At 27.8% G+C, this 23430-nt stretch overlaps 1 protein-coding gene and 3 pseudogenes across 1 annotated transcript; 2 read left to right on the top strand and 2 right to left on the bottom strand.

Moving 5' to 3' along the window:
* The first annotated feature begins 2848 nt into the window (after positions 1-2848).
* LOC114131035 (E3 ubiquitin-protein ligase UHRF1-like) lies at positions 2849-8721 on the top strand (annotated as a pseudogene).
* A 138-nt stretch (positions 8722-8859) lies between these two features.
* LOC114131032 (histone-lysine N-methyltransferase SETDB1-B-like) lies at positions 8860-13166 on the bottom strand (annotated as a pseudogene).
* Positions 13167-13291: 125 nt separating this feature from the next.
* On the top strand, positions 13292-16685 carry LOC114131033 (uncharacterized; annotated as a pseudogene).
* An 18-nt stretch (positions 16686-16703) lies between these two features.
* On the bottom strand, positions 16704-22608 carry LOC114131037 (uncharacterized). The gene is made up of 5 exons (XM_050205751.1): positions 22358-22608; positions 22223-22305; positions 18296-18365; positions 18049-18202; positions 16704-17004 (listed from the first exon to the last, which is right to left on the bottom strand). Exons 3-5 carry the CDS (start codon positions 18352-18354, stop codon positions 16759-16761), a joined length of 459 nt encoding a protein of 152 aa, XP_050061708.1. The 5' UTR covers positions 18355-18365; positions 22223-22305; positions 22358-22608; the 3' UTR covers positions 16704-16758.
* Positions 22609-23430: the final 822 nt, after the last annotated feature.

Raw genomic sequence — 23430 nt, 5'->3', positions numbered from 1 at the left:
AAATTTGAACAAAATTGTTGTTTAAACTTTCAATTCACGTGATTTTTTTTATAAAACCAACTATGCACTGTGCATTAGTACACACAAACCTTAAGAATTAAACAATTCTGCTTAAACAACGTGTAAATATTAATTTTAAGAGATATTATTACATTGTAATAGTTTTTGTTTGGATCCAACGGATCCATTGATAAGATTTGTACGTGTGATAATAACGTACATATCCGTAGTAGAAAATCCGCGGCTTAACCGCTCCGAGTGTAACCAGCTGATAACATGACTATCGTCCTCGTGTATGGGCACTTGACAGAATCTTCCAATTCAATGTTACGCACAAGTTTTTAAAATTAAGTACTTACAAGCATAAGCGGATATCCTTAGAAAATGTTAGGGAGGAGGGGCTACAATTATTTACAAAATTATTCAATACATACAAGACAATTGACGTAGGTATCAATAATTAGATAATAACAGTAATGAATATTTAATTTTAAAACCAGCATTCACCAGTGACCAGTGCTAATTGCTATGTATGTGTTTTGTATTATTCATCACACCAAAAACACTTCGTTATAACTCCGTTTAAAAAAAAAGCTAAGTTAAAAAAAAAAAATTTAGTTATCTTAGTATATTGTTGATACATTATTAATTACTGTAAATACTGTAATGGTTACTTAATTGTATTTATTTAAGTAGGTATACTTCTACGTCCTGCCAAATAGTTAAACATAATTTAGTTGACTAAGTATCTAACATTACAATTGATCTTATTTGTCATCATAGGCATTTGCAATATTATAAAATGGCATTTTACTTAATTTCCATATTATATCATGTCTTTTAAAGATTTAATCATTACTAAATTTTTTTTTACACGGAGTTATAACGAAGTGTTTTTGGTGTGATATCAACTATTTATAATTATTATTATTATTATCATTATTATTTTACAATTTTAAAATTTTAATAGTAATATAGAAGGAAATAATAATAAAAGTATAAACACGCCGCGAACAATCGAGTGCAAATCACGAAATGGTTCGTTTTTGCAATTGTCAGTTGTCACCATAGAGTAATATATCGTCCGTGCGTCGTCATAGTACATCGTCACTGCCGCCGCCGCCGCCGCATTGAGAGTGTTTTGAATTGTTAAGCGGTGGTTTGGGGGGATATTTACGATATTTTCGTTCCCCCCACCGCGTAACCATCCCACTGTTCCGTACGCAAAATCGGTCTTAAAAGTACTTGAACATTTTTGCTTATAACTTACAAACTATCTAACCAATCTGCTAGCGAAGTTCCCACCTGCACAATATTTCTGATCGATTGATACCGCATACTACTTTATATGTTTAGCCGTTTGCCCTGTAGAGCTTGGCAAAGAATTGACATAAATTAGTACGATTTTTTAATGTTAAAACTCGGTGTCCTGTTATACGTTAGTGACTACTCCGCTATTTTTTTTTACTTAGCTTCGCGAAATTACCGTCGCGCTGTATATATGGAGTGATTTAACGGGTGTAATACATTAGGGCTCAAAAATAAAATAATTAACTATTCCCTCTATCACAAATTGGCCGTTAATGGTAAATTGTGTGATGTAAACAATTGTATAATTGTATAAATATAGATGCACATGCACCTTACTTTATTCGCAGTTATAATACGTAATAAGAACATAGATGTAGCTATTTTAAAGACTCAGGTCTCAGATTGAAATAAATTAACACTGTTTATTTTCAACTTCTCTGGTGCTCGTTGCTCGTGCACTTGACTCGTTGAAAGATGCTCTTGCACTGATGTGAGAAGACGAGTAGACGACTTGGTCAAGCCGGCCTGAGTCGTAGGTGGCCCCATAAAAGGTCTCCGCGTTACCAAGAAATTGTCTTTATCCCCGGCGACAGAGACTCTAATAAACTTAATAACTGGATTATCCATTGTTTCCGGCGGCACACGAAATAGTTCACATGTGTTGCGCCACACTGTCACAACTATGTATAATATCCTACGTGACCAAATAATATAAATCGTTCCTTTCATCAGTTATGTTTATTGGCGTTTATTATACGTGTGCGACAACTCGACCGTTATTTATTTTATTAAATAAAAATAAGAAATGTACAATCATCGAATCATGATATGTGAGCATATCATTACAGTATTTTATAATTTTGCAAACATTTTTGAGGGGACTTAGTGGCTATCAGGGCATTCAGGGGGAATTAAGCCCCCCGGATATCCGCCAATGCTTACAAGAATGGATCAAGTTAACGGTTTAACTTTATAAAAAATAGTATCTTTTAATTTTTATTCTAATGTGTACCAAGTGCAACAGTTTTAAAATTATTTTCGTAATATTTTAATATTTTATTTGTTAATATAATATGAGACCATACTTTGCATACTTGTTTGAGTAATAGATAAAAGAAATCGGATTCAATACATATAATTATGTTTTTGGATATAAGAATTTACAATTTTAAAAATTTCATTACATATTTCAGGTTTTTTTTCTTTAAATCCATATTATTAAGATAAGATTTATTCGTTTTTTAGTGCATATTCTTTATATTTTTTGAATTTAATTAACTAATAATAATATAAAATACAAATAGTTATGTTAAAATTTTAATTTTTGACGCATTATAATTATGTTATTTAGAAAACAAACATGTGGGTAATAGGTACATTGTTTTATATGAATTTAATTTTTTTTTTAAATAAACACATATTTTAATATTTTATTATGCATAAGATGTATGCGCATATATTTATGATTTCAAGTGCATAAAGTCCGATGTTTTAAATGTTAATATATATTTTTATTCCCGAATTAATAGATGACAAAACAATTCGCATGTAATATAAATATAATATTACATAATAAAATATTCCCCGTAGGTTTATAACTTTACTATCGTATTTTTATTTGTAATATTGTAAGGCGATTGTACGAGTGTGAATAAACAACGATAAATGATGATAATCGGTGATTTCAGTACGAAATTCGTAAAACGTTGTATTGTCATAATATTTATAAATAACGATAATGCGTCGTATGTCCCGTGCTTCTCACTCCACCACAACGACGCACACAATATTATCTGAGTTCGCCGACCGTCGTTTGTCGATACCGTTTTCGGGTATTTCGAGTATATTTATAGCGAAGCGGCTAATCACTTACCTATCTCGTCCCAAGACAAAATAATATCGATAATACAATACACACCAGGTTAAATATACTCGTAAGTCTTTATAGTACGCAGTATCGATTACCGAATTACCGACGTCGAAAACGCTTTGTGTTGCTTGTCAGTCGTTTCACGTCTTGTTGTGTGTGTGTATCGAACTCAACACTTCGAGTGATTTTCGTCGTCGTTATTCGTAATTTTCTACGGTTGTCTTTTGCGTGCGCGCTCGTCGTTTATTTCTCGTCGGATGATGAATTCCGGCGTGTCGGTCGCCACACCCACGTCTAGGACGACGAAGATCGGCGACCTGAAGACGCTCGTCGAGAAGAAATTCGATGTCAAACCGGAAAATCAGCGTCTGTTCTTCGCTGCCAAACAGGTAATTATTCTCGATAACCGCTCTTCCGTGTTCAAGTTTAATTTGTTTAATGTTTGTATTTGTATTTTGTATACCTACCTACTATTTCACGACCTATTTCGTGTCTTGTTGGTAATGTTTAAAAATATTTTGTCTCATATTTAGACACTTGGTTTTTCATTTTTTTTCCACGTACTTTAGTATCTGCGTGGTAAAGAGTTGATCTACCTACTTACATAATAAATTCATTTGGATATACTAAATCGGTTGTTAAAGTAATTATAGAAGCGGTGAAGTTTTCTCTGTCCAACACTTAACATGAGGATATAGATATTTTCTATTTCCAATGTAGGTACTGATTAACCACGATTAACATAGTGAAGTGATAAAAGTTCTGAAAACAGAATTGAATTTGTCACCAATTCCACTTGAAATCAACTCTTACATTTTTGACTAAATTTCCTTAAAAATGTAAGTAGGTAGTAAGTAACTATCTATAAATACATGATTTTAATATAGGATTAGGTTTTAGGCGATGAAATCTAAAACCTGATAAAGTTGATCTCTGATAGATCTGGTAATAAAAAATTTATCTGTTTTCAGAAATTTTATAATTTCATTAAACAAATTAGTGCTAGAACACTTCTAAACTATGTTTTGTACATACTAGACAAAGAAGGAAAATTATGGTTCAAATCTCTTTTAAAACGAAAAATGTATTCAAAATGTGCAGTTAGAATACTGCTTAGCTTTATATTTATTATGGTATTACTATCAATAACTAGAAATGAATAATACATTTATTACTTGTGTTTAAAATATAAAGAGTTAAGCTACCGTGGTGTGGACCAAAAGTTTATCTGTATAGATTGTTACAGCTTGGTAATATTCAAGCATTATAAACAGTAGGTAATAATTTACTTCAGTGTTTTTCATATCATCCGGGTACTCCTGTAAAGATACTTACCTATATACTTCATATCTATATCAGGTATACTTACCTGATGGGCCTCATTTATTCAGTAAACTTAGTGATGTGAATTTATATAATTATACATTGAAGTGTTTCGAACCTGTCAATTCTAGCATATTTATTTTACCAAAATATTTATCATTTTTTGTGGGGCCACAAATAATAATGAAAGCTTCTGTTTGTGTAAATGATATATTATGTATATTGCATATCTAGCATTTTAATATAATATACCATAATATAAATTATAAACTTTAAATTCCATTATACTGTATATACTAATATTATATTTTTACTATTCTTTATCATACTTAGAGTCTTACTTAGTCATACTTAGTTTTTATTTCAGTCCTATCCTAGAGGACTCGAAGAAGTATTGTAAATGTTCAAGGGGGATATCATAGGAATATAATAATTAAAAATATACAATATATTTTTATCTGGAGAGCTTCCTTCTCCCCCCCCTCAAAAATAAAAATAAACACTGTATAGTACCTACCATGATTTTTTTAAAGCCTGATCATCAAGTTATTTGACATTGAAAAACAGATAAAGATATAAAAATATATGTATACTATATAATATATATATATATTATAATATATTATATACATAATATACACCATCATGTTATACCAACATCTATATTTTGTTTTTTCAATGGCCAAGTTGTTAGTTTAAGAATCTTAAAAAAGATATTTATTTTTTAATAGTATTATATTATAGATTTTAAAAGCCTTGTAAAAGTATATAGATTATGATAAGTAGTTTTATATATATGGTTAGTACATTGATTGTTCATAATTATTTATATTCTTAAGTTAATTACTGTAATCAGCAGTAATCAGTATTTAATATTTATGAAAAAATATCACTTATATTTAGAAGTGTTCTCTATTTTTTAAAATTTATTTGTTACACGTTTTTTATGGTCATTCCATGTATTTATTTAAAAATATAGTATATATCTTTACCTAAATATTTAAAATAGTATTGGGTATATATTATAATGTACAAGCTTATTTTTAACTGTATTTATTTAATTTATAGTATTTTTGGTAGCATAAGACTTGATTTTCACACTGACATAGTTTTTTTATCAGACTCAGTAACTATCATTATTCAACTGTTATAAAATATATCAAACCTATTTAATAGTCTATTTCTTGACATTTTGTGTTAAGTTACTAGATTCCTAAAATAGCTATAGTTCACTCTTCATAAATGGATATTCATTACTATAAACCATTAAACTATTTAACATAAATTTTACATCTTGTATTTACTTAAATAAATAAGTACCACATTGTTATATGTATGTTTCAGCTTGAAAACCAGTATAACCTCTTTAATTTTAGTTTTAATATAAACGATGTTATACAGAATTAAAAAAAGAAAAAAAAATTGAAGAATTCAAAAGATGATACATTTATTCAAAGTTGTTTTATAGCCACCAATTCTGTAATAGAAGAAGTAAATATTTTGTTTTAATAAAATATTCATGATTTATAATTTTTTTTATTATTATTATTATTCTAGGACAATATAGAGGATATTTCTGAGGATAGCTAGTATTTCAAATTTGGGCAACTATGTATGTATAAGAGATTATGAATATGGTTTGTGGTATATGGATAAAATAGTTATGATAAAAAAAAGATAATTCTGTAGAAAATTGACAAACTTTTTCTGATAAAGAGAAGAACATGATGGACTTTTTTATTTTGTAGAGGATGCAGGGTATGTCTTAAATGTTTTTATTTAAAATGTATTTATATATTAAAGCCTAAGTAAATTAATAATATTTATTTAGAGGTTCTAATGATCTCTCGACAGAAGTTACATTGAAAGGTATAAGACCATATTCTACTAAACATTTTCCATTTGATCAATTAAAAATTAATAATGACGTTCTTATGAATTATAAAATTGAGGATTCCAAAGAATGTGGCTATTGGTATGACGTGCATGTGAAACAGATAACAGTTAATAGACGAAACCGTGAAGTAATAGGAGATATAATACTTGGATCGAATAAAGCAGTATTGATCAATTGTCGATTGATGTTCCTCAATGATATCCATCCTAAGAATAAAACCTTATAAATTAGTTGCAGAGAGGACAGAAGAAGATAAATGCAATGATGCAAACAATGCCTTCTGTTGAAAATAAGAATAATAATTTGAACCAAATCTTTTTACCAACAATTATTAAATCCCTTTTTCTTGAAAAGGAGCTGGAGCTTTAACACGTACTAAGTACAAAGACAACATTAATAAACTGTGTGTTCATTGCGGATATAGTATTTGTGATGGTTAGGAAGACGAAGGAAAACAGATAATGTATGATGAATGTAATGAAGGTTTTTATATAACTTGCCTTTCACCACCCTTGACAGAGAGATAATGAATTGTAGGTATTTACTTTTCACATTAATTCTTTGTACTTAAGAATTTAAAACACTTGTTTTAGGTATTGTCCAACTTGCAAAAATGATGAAAACGAAATTGTAAAAGCTGGTGGAAAATTAAAGGTTACTAAGAAGAAGACATTAGCTTCAACATCAAAACGTGATTGAGGAAAAGGTATGGCATGTGTTAGTACTATTAGTAGAACCAAAATATGTAACATTGTTCCACCGAATCTGGTGCTATTCCCAGTGTTGAAATGGTACTATGTGGTTATTCCACGTTCAAGTGAGTTCAAGAAAAATTTTAAATCTGTAAGTGTATAAAATGGATTTTAAGTTGTTGTTGTTAAGGTATCTGAAAGTGGTATTCACTGTCCATCAGTTGGAGGAATACATGGCTGTGATAATCAAAGTGCATTTAGTATTGTATTGGTGGTGGTTATGAAGATGAAATTGACAATGGTGATGAATTCATATATACTGGTTCAGATGGTAAAGATCTGTCAGGCAACAAACGCACTGCTCTGCAGAGTTGTGACCAAGAATTGACATGTAACAACAGGTAATCTACAGTCAATTATTTATTTAAAATCTGTCCATCTCAATTATTGTTGTAATTATTAAACAATTTATTTTAGGGCCTTAACTCTCAACTGTAATGCAGAAATCAATAATAAAAAAGAGCAACAGCTGTGGATTGGAAAAAAGGCAAACCAGTTAGAGTTGTACGGAATTATGAACTTCATAAGCATTCTGAATATGCATCTGCAGTGGGGAATCGGTATGAATATTTTATGTATTAAAACAACATACTTTATATATGTATAGATTTATAAATTAATAAATATAATTGATTTGCGAGAAAAATTATCATCCAAACATTAAGGCAATCATTATATTAATTAATAGTTGCAAAATTGAAAACTTTTTGTTAATAAATTTGATGTAATGAGAAACATTTATATTAAAGTTTCGATGATCTTAACAAAGTCACAAAGACTTATTCAGAAATTGAAATATCTGGATTTGTTGTATGGGGCTTTGTGTTGAAAAGAGATGATCCTGCTCCAGCACTTAGGACAACTAAAGGCAAAAAGCGTATTACTACTACTAGGTCTTGAAATAATTGTGAGTTAAATAATATTTATAACAATTATTATAATATTTCATTATTTATTCAGTTATTTTATGTGGTTGTTTTATAAGTATCTAGAAAATTATATACCTTCTACTGGACTTGATAATACAAAATTACCAGGCTCTAACAGAAAAAAAAACTATAAGACACTGACACTGAAAATAATGAATCATACGGACATTTACTAAAAAAGAAAGATGAGAAAGGCTTTAAAAAGAAAGAAGCAGAAAAATTAATCAAAGCTGATGCTGCCTATAAAAAATATTGGGATGATTATAAAGAGTTATTAAAAGACAGCAAAAAAGTATGCATCTATTTAATTTTTAATATTCATAATTTTTTAATATAATCAATTTGTAAATATTATCCATTATAGGCAATTTTTGGATAGAGATGAAGAAACCTTTATATGCATATGTTGTCAGGATATTGTCTTTGAACCAATCACATTAGAATGTTCTAATAATATTTGTAAAGTAAGAATGTGACTCATATTAATTTTTGTTTTTGATAAAAACTATTGTTCCTGGTGTGTTTTTTTTTTAGGGATGTTTGAAAAGATCATTTGCTTTTAATGTTGACCAATGCCCATCACGTAGAGCTGAGTTGGGGAAAACTTATGAACATTAATACTATGTTGGCTATACTCCAGCTCACGAGAGATCAGTACCGTCACGTGCATGCAGAAGACTGTGAGGGACACTATTTCACCCATTATGTGCCGCCGTCAGTAGGTGGTTGAATGGGAGATGCGTGAAATTTCCGTGGCCCGGGTACACACTTTTTCTTTTATTCCCGGGATATAAGTTGTATTCCTGCTTTTATAAAATGTTCCGAAAAATACGATATCCATGGAAAATGTAAATCGTGTGTGTCCACAAATACATTTTGTACAAATAAATTATGAGTGCAGGAATGATTGAAAAATTGCCCAATGTTATAATATTTATATCGCCCTATATTTTGCATCTATGGTATACAGTATACACACTATTGCCATTATCATAGTAATTATGTACTGATTCTTGGGGCTCGTATCAGTTTTGATTTGAAGGAAAGTCCTTATGTTTGAGATTTTTAGGTTTCAACAAATTGTAATGCTTTATCTAAAAACAAGTTCTCATCTAAAAAATAGATAAAAATTTGAGTATTAAATATATGTTATACATTTTTAGAAAGAAAATAATAACCATGCATCATAAAATTATTGTTTTGACTTCAAAAAATATATTCTTCATAATCTTCTTTGTATTTCTCAATTACTTCAATAAAAGTCTAAATCTGTCAAGTATTCATCTCCATAATTTCTACCTTGATCTATGACATTAGTTTCAGTTAATGTATTTCCAAAAGAACAAAATATAGAAGTTCCTCTTGGTATATCATTTAAACAACGAACACCTCAACCTTTATTCTCCGTCTTAAATAACTAAGTTAAGACATAATGGTTATTGCAAAACACAATTTAAATACAAACTGTTATATTTGCATGCCTTATTACATTTATAAATACCAGTTAGTATACTTGCATACAATCGTTGATAATATTAACCTACATTTTCGTTTTTTTCTAAGTTTGGTGTACTACTTTGTCTGTTAATTGTACTCTGCTAACCAGCACATTTTAATTTGTCTTAACAATTATCTGAGCATCCACATAGAAAATTAGTATCCAAATTTAAATTTACTTTGGTTGTCGTTTGTCTATTAGTAATTTATTTGATTTTTGGTGACAATTCACCATCAATACCACTTGAACAACTTATTGGTCTAAATTCTAAGCCTTCAGATAAATTGTCTTAAAACGATAATTGGCCAATGGATTTACACAACTATTAAAATCAAATTAATCGATTGCCATTTTGCTTTTAGTTATCATAAGATAGTGCATCATTTCTTCTATGTTTCGAATAGAAACTCCACAAGGAGTATTATAATATGCTATTGATTTTTGAACACTATATCCATTTGTTGTATGTTTTTTTGATACCAAAATATATGGTGTTGCCAATATATTCATTGGTTTTGTTTTATTCTGATCATAGTTGATCCAATTTACACAAGAGTAATTACATTTATGAATAGTATATGTTTTTGGTTTTAGAATAATTTTTGGTAATTCCAAGGATAATTCTCACATGAACTGTTCTTAGATACAATTTTTACTATTCTGTAGCTGGTTTCATCTTTAGTTGTCCTCTCAAGGAATGTTTTATTTGAATAACTCTGTTTTAGATTTAAATAAATGTATTCGTGTATTTGATTTGTTCTTTCGTTTTACTGTCGATGGACAAAACTTGCAAAACTTAAAATTGCACAATTCATCCATGACTTCTACTTTGGTTGTCGTTTGTCTATTAGTAATTTATTTGATTTTTGGTGACAATTCACCATCAATACCACTTGAACAACTTATTGGTCTAAATTCTAAGCCTTCAGATAAATTGTCTTAAAACGATAATTGGCCAATGGATTTACACAACTATTAAAATCAAATTAATCGATTGCCATTTTGCTTTTAGTTATCATAAGATAGTGCATCATTTCTTCTATGTTTCGAATAGAAACTCCACAAGGAGTATTATAATATGCTATTGATTTTTGAACACTATATCCATTTGTTGTATGTTTTTTGATACCAAAATATATGGTGTTGCCAATATATTCATTGGTTTTGTTTTATTCTGATCATAGTTGATCCAATTTACACAAGAGTTATTACATTTATGAATAGTATATGTTTTTGGTTTTAGAATAATTTTTGGTAATTCCAAGGATAATTCTCACATGAACTGTTCTTAGATACAATTTTTACTATTCTGTAGCTGGTTTCATCTTTAGTTGTCCTCTCAAGGAATGTTTTATTTGAATAACTCTGTTTTAGATTTAAATAAATGTATTCGTGTATTTGATTTGTTCTTTCGTTTTACTGTCGATGGACAAAACTTGCAAAACTTAAAATTGCACAATTCATCCATGACTTCTACTTTGGTTGTCGTTTGTCTATTAGTAATTTATTTGATTTTTGGTGACAATTCACCATCACCACTTGAACAACTTATTGGTCTAAATTCTAAGCCTTCAGATAAATTGTCTTAAAACGATAATTGGCCAATGGATTTACACAACTATTAAAATCAAATTAATCGATTGCCATTTTGCTTTTAGTTATCATAAGATAGTGCATCATTTCTTCTATGTTTCGAATAGAAACTCCACAAGGAGTATTATAATATGCTGTTGATTTTTGAACACTATATCCATTTGTTGTATGTTTTTTGATACCAAAATATATGGTGTTGCCAATATATTCATTGGTTTTGTTTTATTCTGATCATAGTTGATCCAATTTACACAAGAGTATTACATTTATGAATAGTATATGTTTTTGGTTTTAGAATAATTTTTGGTAATTCCAAGGATAATTCTCACATGAACTGTTCTTAGATACAATTTTTACTATTCTGTAGCTGGTTTCATCTTTAGTTGTCCTCTCAAGGACTGTTTTATTTGAATAACTCTGTTTTAGATTTAAATAAATGTATTCGTGTATTTGATTTGTTCTTTCGTTTTACTGTCGATGGACAAAACTTGCAAAACTTAAAATTGCACAATTCATCCATGACTTCTACTTTGGTTGTCGTTTGTCTATTAGTAATTTATTTGATTTTTGGTGACAATTCACCATCAATACCACTTGAACAACTTATTGGTCTAAATTCTAAGCCTTCAGATAAATTGTCTTAAAACGATAATTGGCCAATGGATTTACACAACTATTAAAATCAAATTAATCGATTGCCATTTTGCTTTTAGTTATCATAAGATAGTGCATCATTTCTTCTATGTTTCGAATAGAAACTCCACAAGGAGTATTATAATATGCTATTGATTTTTGAACACTATATCCATTTGTTGTATGTTTTTTTGATACCAAAATATATGGTGTTGCCAATATATTCATTGGTTTTGTTTTATTCTGATCATAGTTGATCCAATTTACACAAGAGTAATTACATTTATGAATAGTATATGTTTTTGGTTTTAGAATAATTTTTGGTAATTCCAAGGATAATTCTCACATGAACTGTTCTTAGATACAATTTTTACTATTCTGTAGCTGGTTTCATCTTTAGTTGTCCTCTCAAGGAATGTTTTATTTGAATAACTCTGTTTTAGATTTAAATAAATGTATTCGTGTATTTGATTTGTTCTTTCGTTTTACTGTCGATGGACAAAACTTGCAAAACTTAAAATTGCACAATTCATCCATGACTTCTATTTTATTGATTGAACTATCAGATGTAGTATCATTCAAATTATAACTATTTAATAGAGACACCTGTTAATAAGGACAACCGCTTAATCGGGATAATTCTATAATTACAAAAACAAATATATACTTGTAATGTAAAAGTATGCCGCTTATTTGGGCTGCGAATCCGGATAATTGGGACATTTTTATCGAGTATAATATTAAATATTAATAGATTAATAGTCCGACAACCGCGACCGACTCACGTAATCGATTATTAGATTAAATTATATACATTTTGTCTTATCGTATGTTCAATTAAATAAGATAAAATAATAAAAAAAATATATATGTGTGTACTTTTATATATATTTAGGTTATAATACTATGTTTTTTTTTTTATAATTAAAAAAATGTCTATAATTGTGTTATTGTAATAACTAATATGTATTTGTAATAATAAAAACATAAAAAATCAGTTTTTCAATAAATGTATAGGTTTTTTTTCTCATTTCGGATTATTGGGACAAGATTATTAAGCACAAAAAATTATTTAATCAATATTTTATTTATTACAATATTTAGAGTAAATATAACTAAATTAGTACCATGTGGATAGATAAATCATTCCTATTATTAAGTTTTTAATTAAATTTATGATGTATCCCTACCAACCTACCAATATCATATGCCTGCTTATTATTTCACTGTTTAAATTAGGTATATTATTATACTATGTTTGTTAAGTTAATTATTTTTGTTTAGCCTGATAATAAATTTGAACGGAAAAAATTGGTTTTTGTGTAAAATAATTATTACCTACATCAATCTCATACCCCATTATCGCGTGTTTAATTCAATACGTGTTTATTACGTTTTGATAAAATTGAAATTGTGATTTAATATATTTGATTAAAAATTATAATATTAAGTTAAACAAAATAGATTAGATCTACACGTACCTAAATGGCTAAATATGAAGACTGTGAAGACGGGTGGTTTAATGTGCCGTGACGTCTTAAAATTTCGCGCGGGACGGCGGTAGGTATAAATAACGTTTTTGAAAAGATCGAGGCGAAACGGACTTTTTCGATTGATTGTCTAGTATCTACAACAGAAATTTATTATAGGTAATCGTAATAAGAATTAAGAGTGATGATTTATATAATCATTGATTATAAATAGACCATTTATAATAAAAATGGTATAATCATGATTAAGCAGACGCTACACCCGTATATGTTGTCTCCTTAAAAATGTAAAAAATAGCAAAATTGTTTTGCACGGTAAAGAACCGAAAAGGCTACAGACAGCCATAACTAAGAGACGAAATTTCACTACGTCATGTAAAGATGAATTATAGCTGTGAAATGTCTTTAGTTTTTTCGATATCACTAATACTAAAAAAGTTGTTATTGTTTCAAAATCAATAATGTTTGTACCTATAGCTATTATTTTATACCGTATTATTATATTATCATTACGATAATAATAGTGATACGTCCTTGTGGTACTAGTTTGATGATAACATTTCTTTATAAGTTTTATTATGAATTTAATAGTTTAAACTAAATACATTTAAATAAATATCTAATTATTTTAATCAATTTCATATTTTAAGTTATTGTAGTTAGTGTGTTTAAATTGTTGCCAACTGGTTGTTATCGTCTAGAAATGTTTGCATTAGTTTTAAACTGACATCAGAAGATTTTTTGATAAATTTGGTATATTTATCTATTTACACTTAAAAGATACTTTATAGTATATTTAAATTAAAACTGTTATAGGATAATATGATCTATTTTCTTCAATCAGTTCAAAACAAAATTTATTGAAATATATGGTAACTGATTATAATAAAGCAAATGTTTTATTAGGTACCCACTCTCAAAGTCATTGTACATTTTGTACCTAACTAAGTCTTCAAATTTTAAATTAGGTTTTTCATCACAGTTAAATGTGTATTCTTCATTTATTTAATTTTAATGAAAAGTGGTGCAATTCAGCAAATTTCAGCATCTAAAACTTAGTTTTGGTAGTAATTTTACATTATTTTACTTGGCGTTATAATTTTATAGAACTCAAATATTTACAATTTACTTAATAAATATTTACATTTATGGTTTTTTGTTGGTTTGTGTTAACAAAATAATAAAATGTATAACTTTTTAGTGTATACTTTATAAAGTAATTCATACAAAAGCCACCATTTTGAGCTTATAGATGCCTTATCATTATTTTCTATGATCTTTTACTGATGGAAATGGGAAAAATTCTTACTAATTATGTTTGAGTTATATCTAAAAATATTGGTAAGTTAATTTAAAACATTGATTTAACTTTCTATATTATAATACTTTTAATTATTTAGAATCGTTGGTTGATGCTCAACTTAAAGCTGATAAAGCACAATACACATTAGATGTTTCTGACTTTGATAACCGTAAAAAAAAAGGTAAAAAAAAGTATTCATCAGTTAATAAATTTGCTCCTGAAAAATCTCAAAAAGAAAAAAAATGATGTTTTTAATGAAATGAATAAATCCCATTCATCAGAAGTCTGTAAGTCAAATTATTTTTTTGTATCTATAAATAGCAGTATAAGATAATGTAATTTGGAAATTATGTATTATATGTACTTATATATTTTTAATTGTGTTATACATCTATAATATTTTATAGCATCATTACTTGATGATTGTAATGATGATAATTTAGATAAAGATTATTTGCCTGTAGATCAGCAAAATATTACTCATGATGAAAATGAATTTATTGTTGATAGTGACTTACATTTTGGTATGTAGTATAGTATTGCAATATAAATTAATAGTATTTTTATCTCCTAGTATAGCGCAGTATTAATAATATATTTGTATATAATTTATTTTATTCTAGCAATATTTTTGGTATTAAGTATGTAGCAATAATTAATTTATAATGTCATTCATATTAATTATGTTAAATTATTAGAAATTTTAATATAACCTTATATTATGTACCTATTGTAGAGTTTGATGATATGTTGATTGGCTTAACAAATGAAGAAGATGACTTTATTGATGTACAAGAAGGTAAACTTAATAAATTATAATGTATAAACACTGGATTAAATTAAAATAAAAATGACATATTTTCAGCTACAAATAAAAAAATAACAAATACCCAGGATAAAACAAAAAAAAAAATTGTTGGATAAAAAGGAATTAGAACACAATAGTTGTGGTAAGTAACCTCAATCTTTGTTAAATATTATTGACTTTATAATTAATAAATGAGTACGCTAAATATAAAAAACTTTTTATTAAATGCTACTATGTTTTAATGTAATTATAAATGCATTGTATAAGTTAAAAATTATATTTTATAAATTAATATTCTAGCTTATTTGAATACTCCAAAAAGTATGCTGCAACAGTCAAACACCACGTCTGCTGTTAGTACAAGTCCAACTTCTGCTAATACTGGTAATGATATCAAAATCAATTTTCTGTTGTATACTTATACTTTATCAAGTGAAAGTAAATTTTTATTTTTAATGTTCATCTATTTTTATTTTTATGTTATTAGGTTTTTAAAAAATAGCTCTTAATTATTTAGCTTTTTTAAAAATTGAAATGACTAAAATTGCTAATACTCAACAAGAAATCCTTACATTTATTCAAACAAATAATGTGGTAAATACATTTCAATGTCCAGGTGATGTGCAAATGGATCATGAAGTTGATTATTTTATATCCAATTTGCCTTTATCTGACATGGATAATTTATTAAGTATAGAACAAAAGATAAAATCTGACCAAAACTTCAGAAAACAAGTTGTATGCATTACATTTTACAAGGAAAAATTAATGTTTACTTAATATATTATTACGTTTTGTTGCAGGTATATGAACTATCCAGAATTGGTGGCAAATCACTTCAAAATATGATATACAAAATCATGAAACAGGTATTTGAATATGGCATATTAAAACAATACACATATTATGGATTAAGAATAAAGAGAACTTTTCATTATTAGCCAATAATATACAAATCATCAAATCATTTTTAATGATATGTAAAATATGCAATAACTAAGGTAAATTTGTTTTTTATATTTTAATTATAAGCTTTTTTTTTGTGGGCCTTTTTTTACTAAAATGCATGGTAGGGCTCTTTGAGCCAGTACGACCCCGTAGACATAAATACACTTAATAGAACATTATTTACATACCAAATTGCAAATATTTATGGAAAAAAATTTCTTTATCTTGATTTAATTATAAAATAAATAAATAAATACACCTTAATAAATTAATAACATAATTAACTATATGTTATTGCAATGAAAAAAAGAGGATCTTAAACTTAATTAATACAAATATTTACCCGGAATAATTTTTACTTTATTAAGTTTTTTGAACATACTTTTTATACAATTCAATACCTTCAACCTAAAGAAATTGCTTCACAATTACAAGTTTTTCTGAAAGCTTGGCTGTTCAATTTAAAACTGGAACAGATCAATTTTCCACAAAGTTTGCATATAGTATTTTTATTTGTATTTTGAAGTTTTTTGTGAGTTTTCAAGTGTTCTTTTAAAAGATCTTCTTCAGGAAAACATTTTACGCAATAATGACAGTGAAAATTTTTTATAATTTTACTTTTTTGTGTTATAATTGAATTTTCTGGTAACTGTAAAAAAAAATGCATAAATATGAATGTATATATTTTAAGCTTTAAAACTTTTAAGGATAGGTAATCTTATTGTATAATGTATATTGTTTACCATACTGAATGGTCCACTATATACTGTGTGATTTATTTTAAAGGTAACACTAAAATATTCTGTCAAGTGACATCGGATTGATATGCGGTTTTTAGGAGGGGATAGGGAATGTCTAAATACACATTTCTTGATGATTTTTACATTCTTAGATCTTCCCTTGCTCATATGTGCAATACTATTTGTTGACAAGTGTATTGAATACCAAATTTGGATTAACCAAAATGTTATAAGTCAATTGGGTATTTTTTACATTGCTCTAAAACCAAAATTGACTAAAAGACAATGAGGTAAAGTTTTGATTAAAATTATTGAATTTTTCGACAATCAAAAATGCAAGTTGTATGGATGCATGCACACATAGAATGATATAAAAATTTAAAAATTATCAATAAATGTTTATTTAAGCATTCTCTATCTCTTCTCATAAATAGCATATAACCCAATGTCTCTGAATAGAAAAATTTAGTGTTACCTTTAAACGGAGTTACACTATATATGAGGTTAAGCATTTTAAACATACACTGATGAAATTGATCTACCACATCTATGATGTATCTCATTATTTATTTACTAATATTTATTTACTATTGATGAAATTGTTTATGTGAATATAAATTATCATTAGGGCTTGGAAGTTGTAAGAGTTGCATAATTTTCTATAATATGCTCTCAATTTATAGTAGACCAAACTAGAAATAAAAACTATATGATGGTAAGTTTAAAAATCAAAAATTTTAAATGCAAAGCCTATGTAATATTTTCTAAAAAAACATGATTTTTTTTTCTTAACCTATGCATTTTAAATAATATTGAATATAAAACTCAATGATTTTATACTAGTATTTATTGTTATTGTCGTCATATTAATATTCAACTATGATGACAACAATTCAATGTGCATTAATCTATATAATCTATATTCCAAAATATTATCTTAGTGTTGATATTACCCGACGATTATCCAAAGATACTTCGATTATACTTGTCCACTCATAATCTTTAAACACATCAATTTCGGTTTTAATATAATGATTGTATTTTTTTTTTTTTTTAGGCATCAAATGGTTATCCTCGTCACCGAGATTATCTTCATCTTTGAATTCTCTATAAAATTTTAAAGTTAATTAATTAATGATATTATTATTAAATTAAAAAGATAAGATATTAATACGATTTTAATTAAGTATGTAAAACTACCTTTTTACAGCATCATCATCATCACTAATAACTATGACATCACTATTTATTGGATCCATTTGAGAATATTCTAAAAATAAAAATATTTATTAATTTTAAATACATAAAAATAATATTAAATCTAATTAAATAATGTTTTAATAAATAATTTATTAATCACATTTATTTTAACTGTTAAAAGTAAATGTTTTCCTTTGGTTTTATATAAGGTATATTTATAAAAAAATTAAATAACTAAATATATGTGAAAATATGGATTAAAAGATACCTATAAGCTTTTTATTATGTAACAAACAAAAAATGTTTGGCATGGAGCTACATAATGCCTTGTTTTCTAACCTTTTTACAACCATAGACCACCTCAAATAAAAAAATAAGAAAAAAAGAAAAATACATCTGAATGCGGACCACCTATGGCAAGCCTATCTAAAATGCCCATTACTCATGACATTTGTATGATATAAATGTTTTGTGTTTGAAATGTAATTTTATAATTACTTTATTTGTACGACCATATTTTATAAGTACATACAGTTATTTGTATCTCCAACTCATAGTTGACTGCTTTTATAATAAGAAATTTTTATTTACTATTCAAAATTATCAACTATTAATTATATATTGTTATAAATATTGAAAAAATGCAATATGAGGGTTCTAATGCGCAGGACTATAGTTTAGTGAATTTGCAGTATAATCAATAAATCTATAACAGTGTAAGTTACATATTACTTACTACTGGGTACTTCTAGCCATTGCCATTAACTTATTTTAATTAGTATACCTACACTATAACATTTATAGTATAACCTATTTAATTTATAATCAGAACAGTCCCATGGCCAAAATTTTTAGAAGCATGATAAGGTATATTGCAATTTTTAAATGTTCGGATTTGATGTTATTGCTGCAATATAAATTATGGATATTGAATGCAATGAGACATAAAAACCAGAAACAAAAAATATTAATTTTTCTGTTGTTTTTTCTGTATCATTTATCACATAATTATTATTATATCACAGTAAAACCAACTGAATTACGACGAAACATTTTATCCAGATATTTGCATAATTACCTAAGGTCTCTTTATTCGGAAACAAGTTTTGGCACTTTTAATCGAAACACTGACGGTTATGGAATTAAAACTGAGGACTTAACAAAAACAAAAAGTAACGCGGCCACTTTTCGAACGAGTTAACATAAGCAACAACTTAATACATCACACTATTGATTATTGGTATAATAAATTAATATTATATCGAAATGCGTAAAACAATACCGCAGACGGAACACGATAATATTCGATAACGATTAGCTATATAATATATTATATTATATTATTTAAGATATTAATCTTAAATTATGCTATGAACAAACTAATGTGTTGGACGGCGTACCAGAGCCTTATGACTCGTAAGAGAGAAATCACGCAACACAAACTGTTAATCCATGACTAAATGATGGTAATGCCTAACCTAATTGTACAACCTACCTTTTAAAGTTAGGCACAAAAGAAGTATTGCCAACATAACATTTTAAAAGGGAATTAGGGGTCAGAGTGGCCCATTCAAATTGAAAATATCCCTCGATTTGCTATGCAACACCACCCTTAAGATTAGGTTGTACCTGGTAAAAATCCCGATTCCTTATCATTTTTCGGACAAGTGCTTATCACTTGTTACTTTCTTCGGATATGACTTTTCAAACTTAAATTTAACGACCGAGTTTCAAGTTATTAATCCCTAACGGCCAAATGTGTAGAATATTTATCGAAAATTATTTTTACAGTTTTTAATACAATTAAATATTGTTTAAGTGTACAATGTACATATTACATTTATGTGAATTATATTTTATCTTGATACCAAGGTGTATTGATAAGGTGTCATCCATAGGGGTACTCTGTCTATACGCAGTCGACACTGAGATAGATAAGATATACTGGAGCGTGGACTCGGCATTAAAAACGAGCCGTCGTGTTTGACGTTACCCCCACCACCGAAGGGCAAAACATTTCATTTTTACATAGGAAAATACGATGAATTTGTAAATAACGATTTATTTTCGTTCTTAATCGCTGAGATATTTACTCAAATGCCTATATACTCTCAAGCCTTTTCGTTAGTTTGTAATTTGTTACAATTTTGTATATCTAGTATATTCAATATGGTTGTCTCGTGTTCAGCTTTTGGATGTACTAATAGGCACATTAAAGGTGGAAGTATTCAGTTCCACAAGTAAATATTAACATTTTATACAGTTTTATTTGTGGCCAGGGGCCCGGAGGTTTCTTGAAGCCCCGATGGTTTCATAATTTTATATAATTAAATATTTAATCAATGGGAAGCGGAAAAAATACCCACGAAAAAAAACCAAACTACAATCACACTGGAAAAAAAGCCCAAGAAAATAAAAATGCTATCATTGTAATCTTATATTTTGAAATATTTTATAAACTGTGATTGATTGTTGATTATACAATGGATTTACAATCATATAATACATTTTTAATAATAAATAATAATATTTTTTAAATAATTTTATCATATAATTATTTAATAGAACATAGGAACAAAATATTAAACATACAAAATATTCTCGTTTGTGGTAACATAATAATAACTAATAATTATAATACGAGAGATCATAGTCATAATAATTAAATAATATAATAATAGTAAATTGTTAATTTAAAAAATAATTTTCGATAAGTAGTCCATCCAATCATGATAAAATTCAACAATAACCTGTAGGTTATATCTATACATAAAAAAATTAAAATTAACTTAACTGTATAATAATGATAATTAACTATAAAAGCTAAGTTAAAACAATACAAAATTTAACTGAATAAGTTATATTATATTAATAAGTTTGATTGAACAAAAATAACTAACAAGTTAAGTTATTATACCTACCTAAATATTAATATTTTATAATATATAGATTTCCACTTAATAATCCTTAATATTAACTTGTTGACCCGATAGAAATTGTCATGTAATTTTATGTTAGATTAAATTGTTTATTAATGTTTATTTATTATTTAACAAGAGCAACTATTTATAAACAAAAATGTCCATTGTAAATCTCAAAAGCCCTGCTTGATCACTTTCCATATCGTTATATTTTATATTATAATCATGGTAATACAATAAGGTAATGAATAATTACTACTACATTTAATTTGTTAAAGAATTAAGAAAATAAATTAAGAATTATGAACGAAAATAATCATAACTACACGTATATCGTATGTAAAAATGAAATGTTTTGCCCTTCGATGGTGGGGGAAGCGGGATTCGAGACGGCTCGTTTTTTGTATCATTGCGGGAATGGTGAGTGCGCGCTCTAGTATATCTTATCTATCTCAGTGGCAGTCGATTAGACCACCACCGTCGTTATCATTTTGTTGTTATAAAAAAAACTGTTATCAGTCACTAAATAATATCCACAGACCTGATACATAAAATTATTTTTATACATCTGTTGTTGGCTCGCCTTCAGCTTAAATAATAACAGATTAATGGGCCTTAGCGGCCGGGAGGGTAGGCAACTTATTGCACTACCGTCCCATGAATATAATAAAAGACAATGGTTGTATTGGATGACATAATTTGTATAATAACAATTTGACCACTTGGTCCAATAAATGAATAAAATAATTACAATATATCACAGGGTATATCAGTCAATCTTGATAATATCTAATAACAATAGTATACCAAAATAATACTAATAATAATAATGACCCGTCGGTCAATGACTAGTTATAATAAAATATACCACATACCCTTGGGATTATGGCGTCTTGAGGTGCCGGGATCCGTATAATAATAATAAGTTTAAATACAATGAAAAGTACAAGATTGATCCCGCACACACTCAAGAACGCCGCTAACTAAGAAAACGAAGAACACTCACAATACACACTGCTACAGCGGACACACAACTCAACAAACCACGAGAAACACAATCTTCTGCTGGTAATCAATGACCGCCCTAAACTAGGGGAAAAACAATTAAATGATTGGCAATAAATGCGCGAACGATATTTACCAGACAGAAGAAATCACAAAACACAAGAAAAACGTGGTTTGACAGCTGCAGCAGGAACAAGAAAAACAGTATGGCACGGGCGCACGGCTTGCTGGATCATGGACAGCGGACCAAAGTAAAGTGCACGAATTTACATATAACGGACAGGAGAACGAAGAAACTCAAAAGAACGGTCTTTCAGTGTCACCACACTAAAACAATAAACAATGGAAAAACTAGAAACTTTGTGACACTGAAAGCATGACTAGATGAAAAACTTAAAAGTTTTGAACATAACCGAATATAAGAAAACATTGATAATGATTCCACAGCCTGCTGGCCGGTCGCACACTAACGCCTGATAAGCGTCAGCCGACGAAGGCTGCAACTGTGGAACGCACCGTTACGTGCACACGAAAACGATAACAAAACGAAACGAAACTGAACATGCTACATTGAATACCAACATCTGTGATAATATCAATATTATTATTTACTTAATCTTAATATATATAAATCTCGTGTCACAATGTTTGTCCTCAATGGACTCCTAAACCACTTAACCGATTTTGATGAAATTTTTTACACCGCGTGTAATTTGGTCCAACTTAAAAGATAGGATAGTTTTTTTTCAATATGTATTATTAATAATATGTGCTCAAACAGGAATATTGAGATTTACGATGGAAATTTTTGTTTATAAATGGTTGCTATGGGGGTTATAAGATTTGAGAATAATATTTATTTATTTGTGGTTGCTATGGTAATATATAAAATTAATATAATGAATTACGGATTTTGATAACATTTGGTAACCATTTAATAATATGAATATAATATAATATAATATAATTCCTCTTATTGGTCGCAGGAAAATGTGCTTATGTAATACAATTTTAGGAAAATACACCAGAAAAGTTCGGAATCTGGGTGTAAAAAAACAACAACAACTGTCACTGCAGTTGTTCAGCAAGAAAATAAACTATATTAAGGTCGCTATATTGATTATGATTGAATATAATAGTTATAGACCTGATGTTATATTTTGTTAAAACCATAACAACAAAAATAAGAATTAGCGAAATAAGTCAATG

This window comes from Aphis gossypii, chromosome X (genome assembly GCF_020184175.1).
Source record: "Aphis gossypii isolate Hap1 chromosome X, ASM2018417v2, whole genome shotgun sequence".
NCBI classification, from domain to species: domain Eukaryota; kingdom Metazoa; phylum Arthropoda; class Insecta; order Hemiptera; family Aphididae; genus Aphis; species Aphis gossypii.
This window is presented reverse-complemented; position numbering and strand designations above follow the sequence as displayed.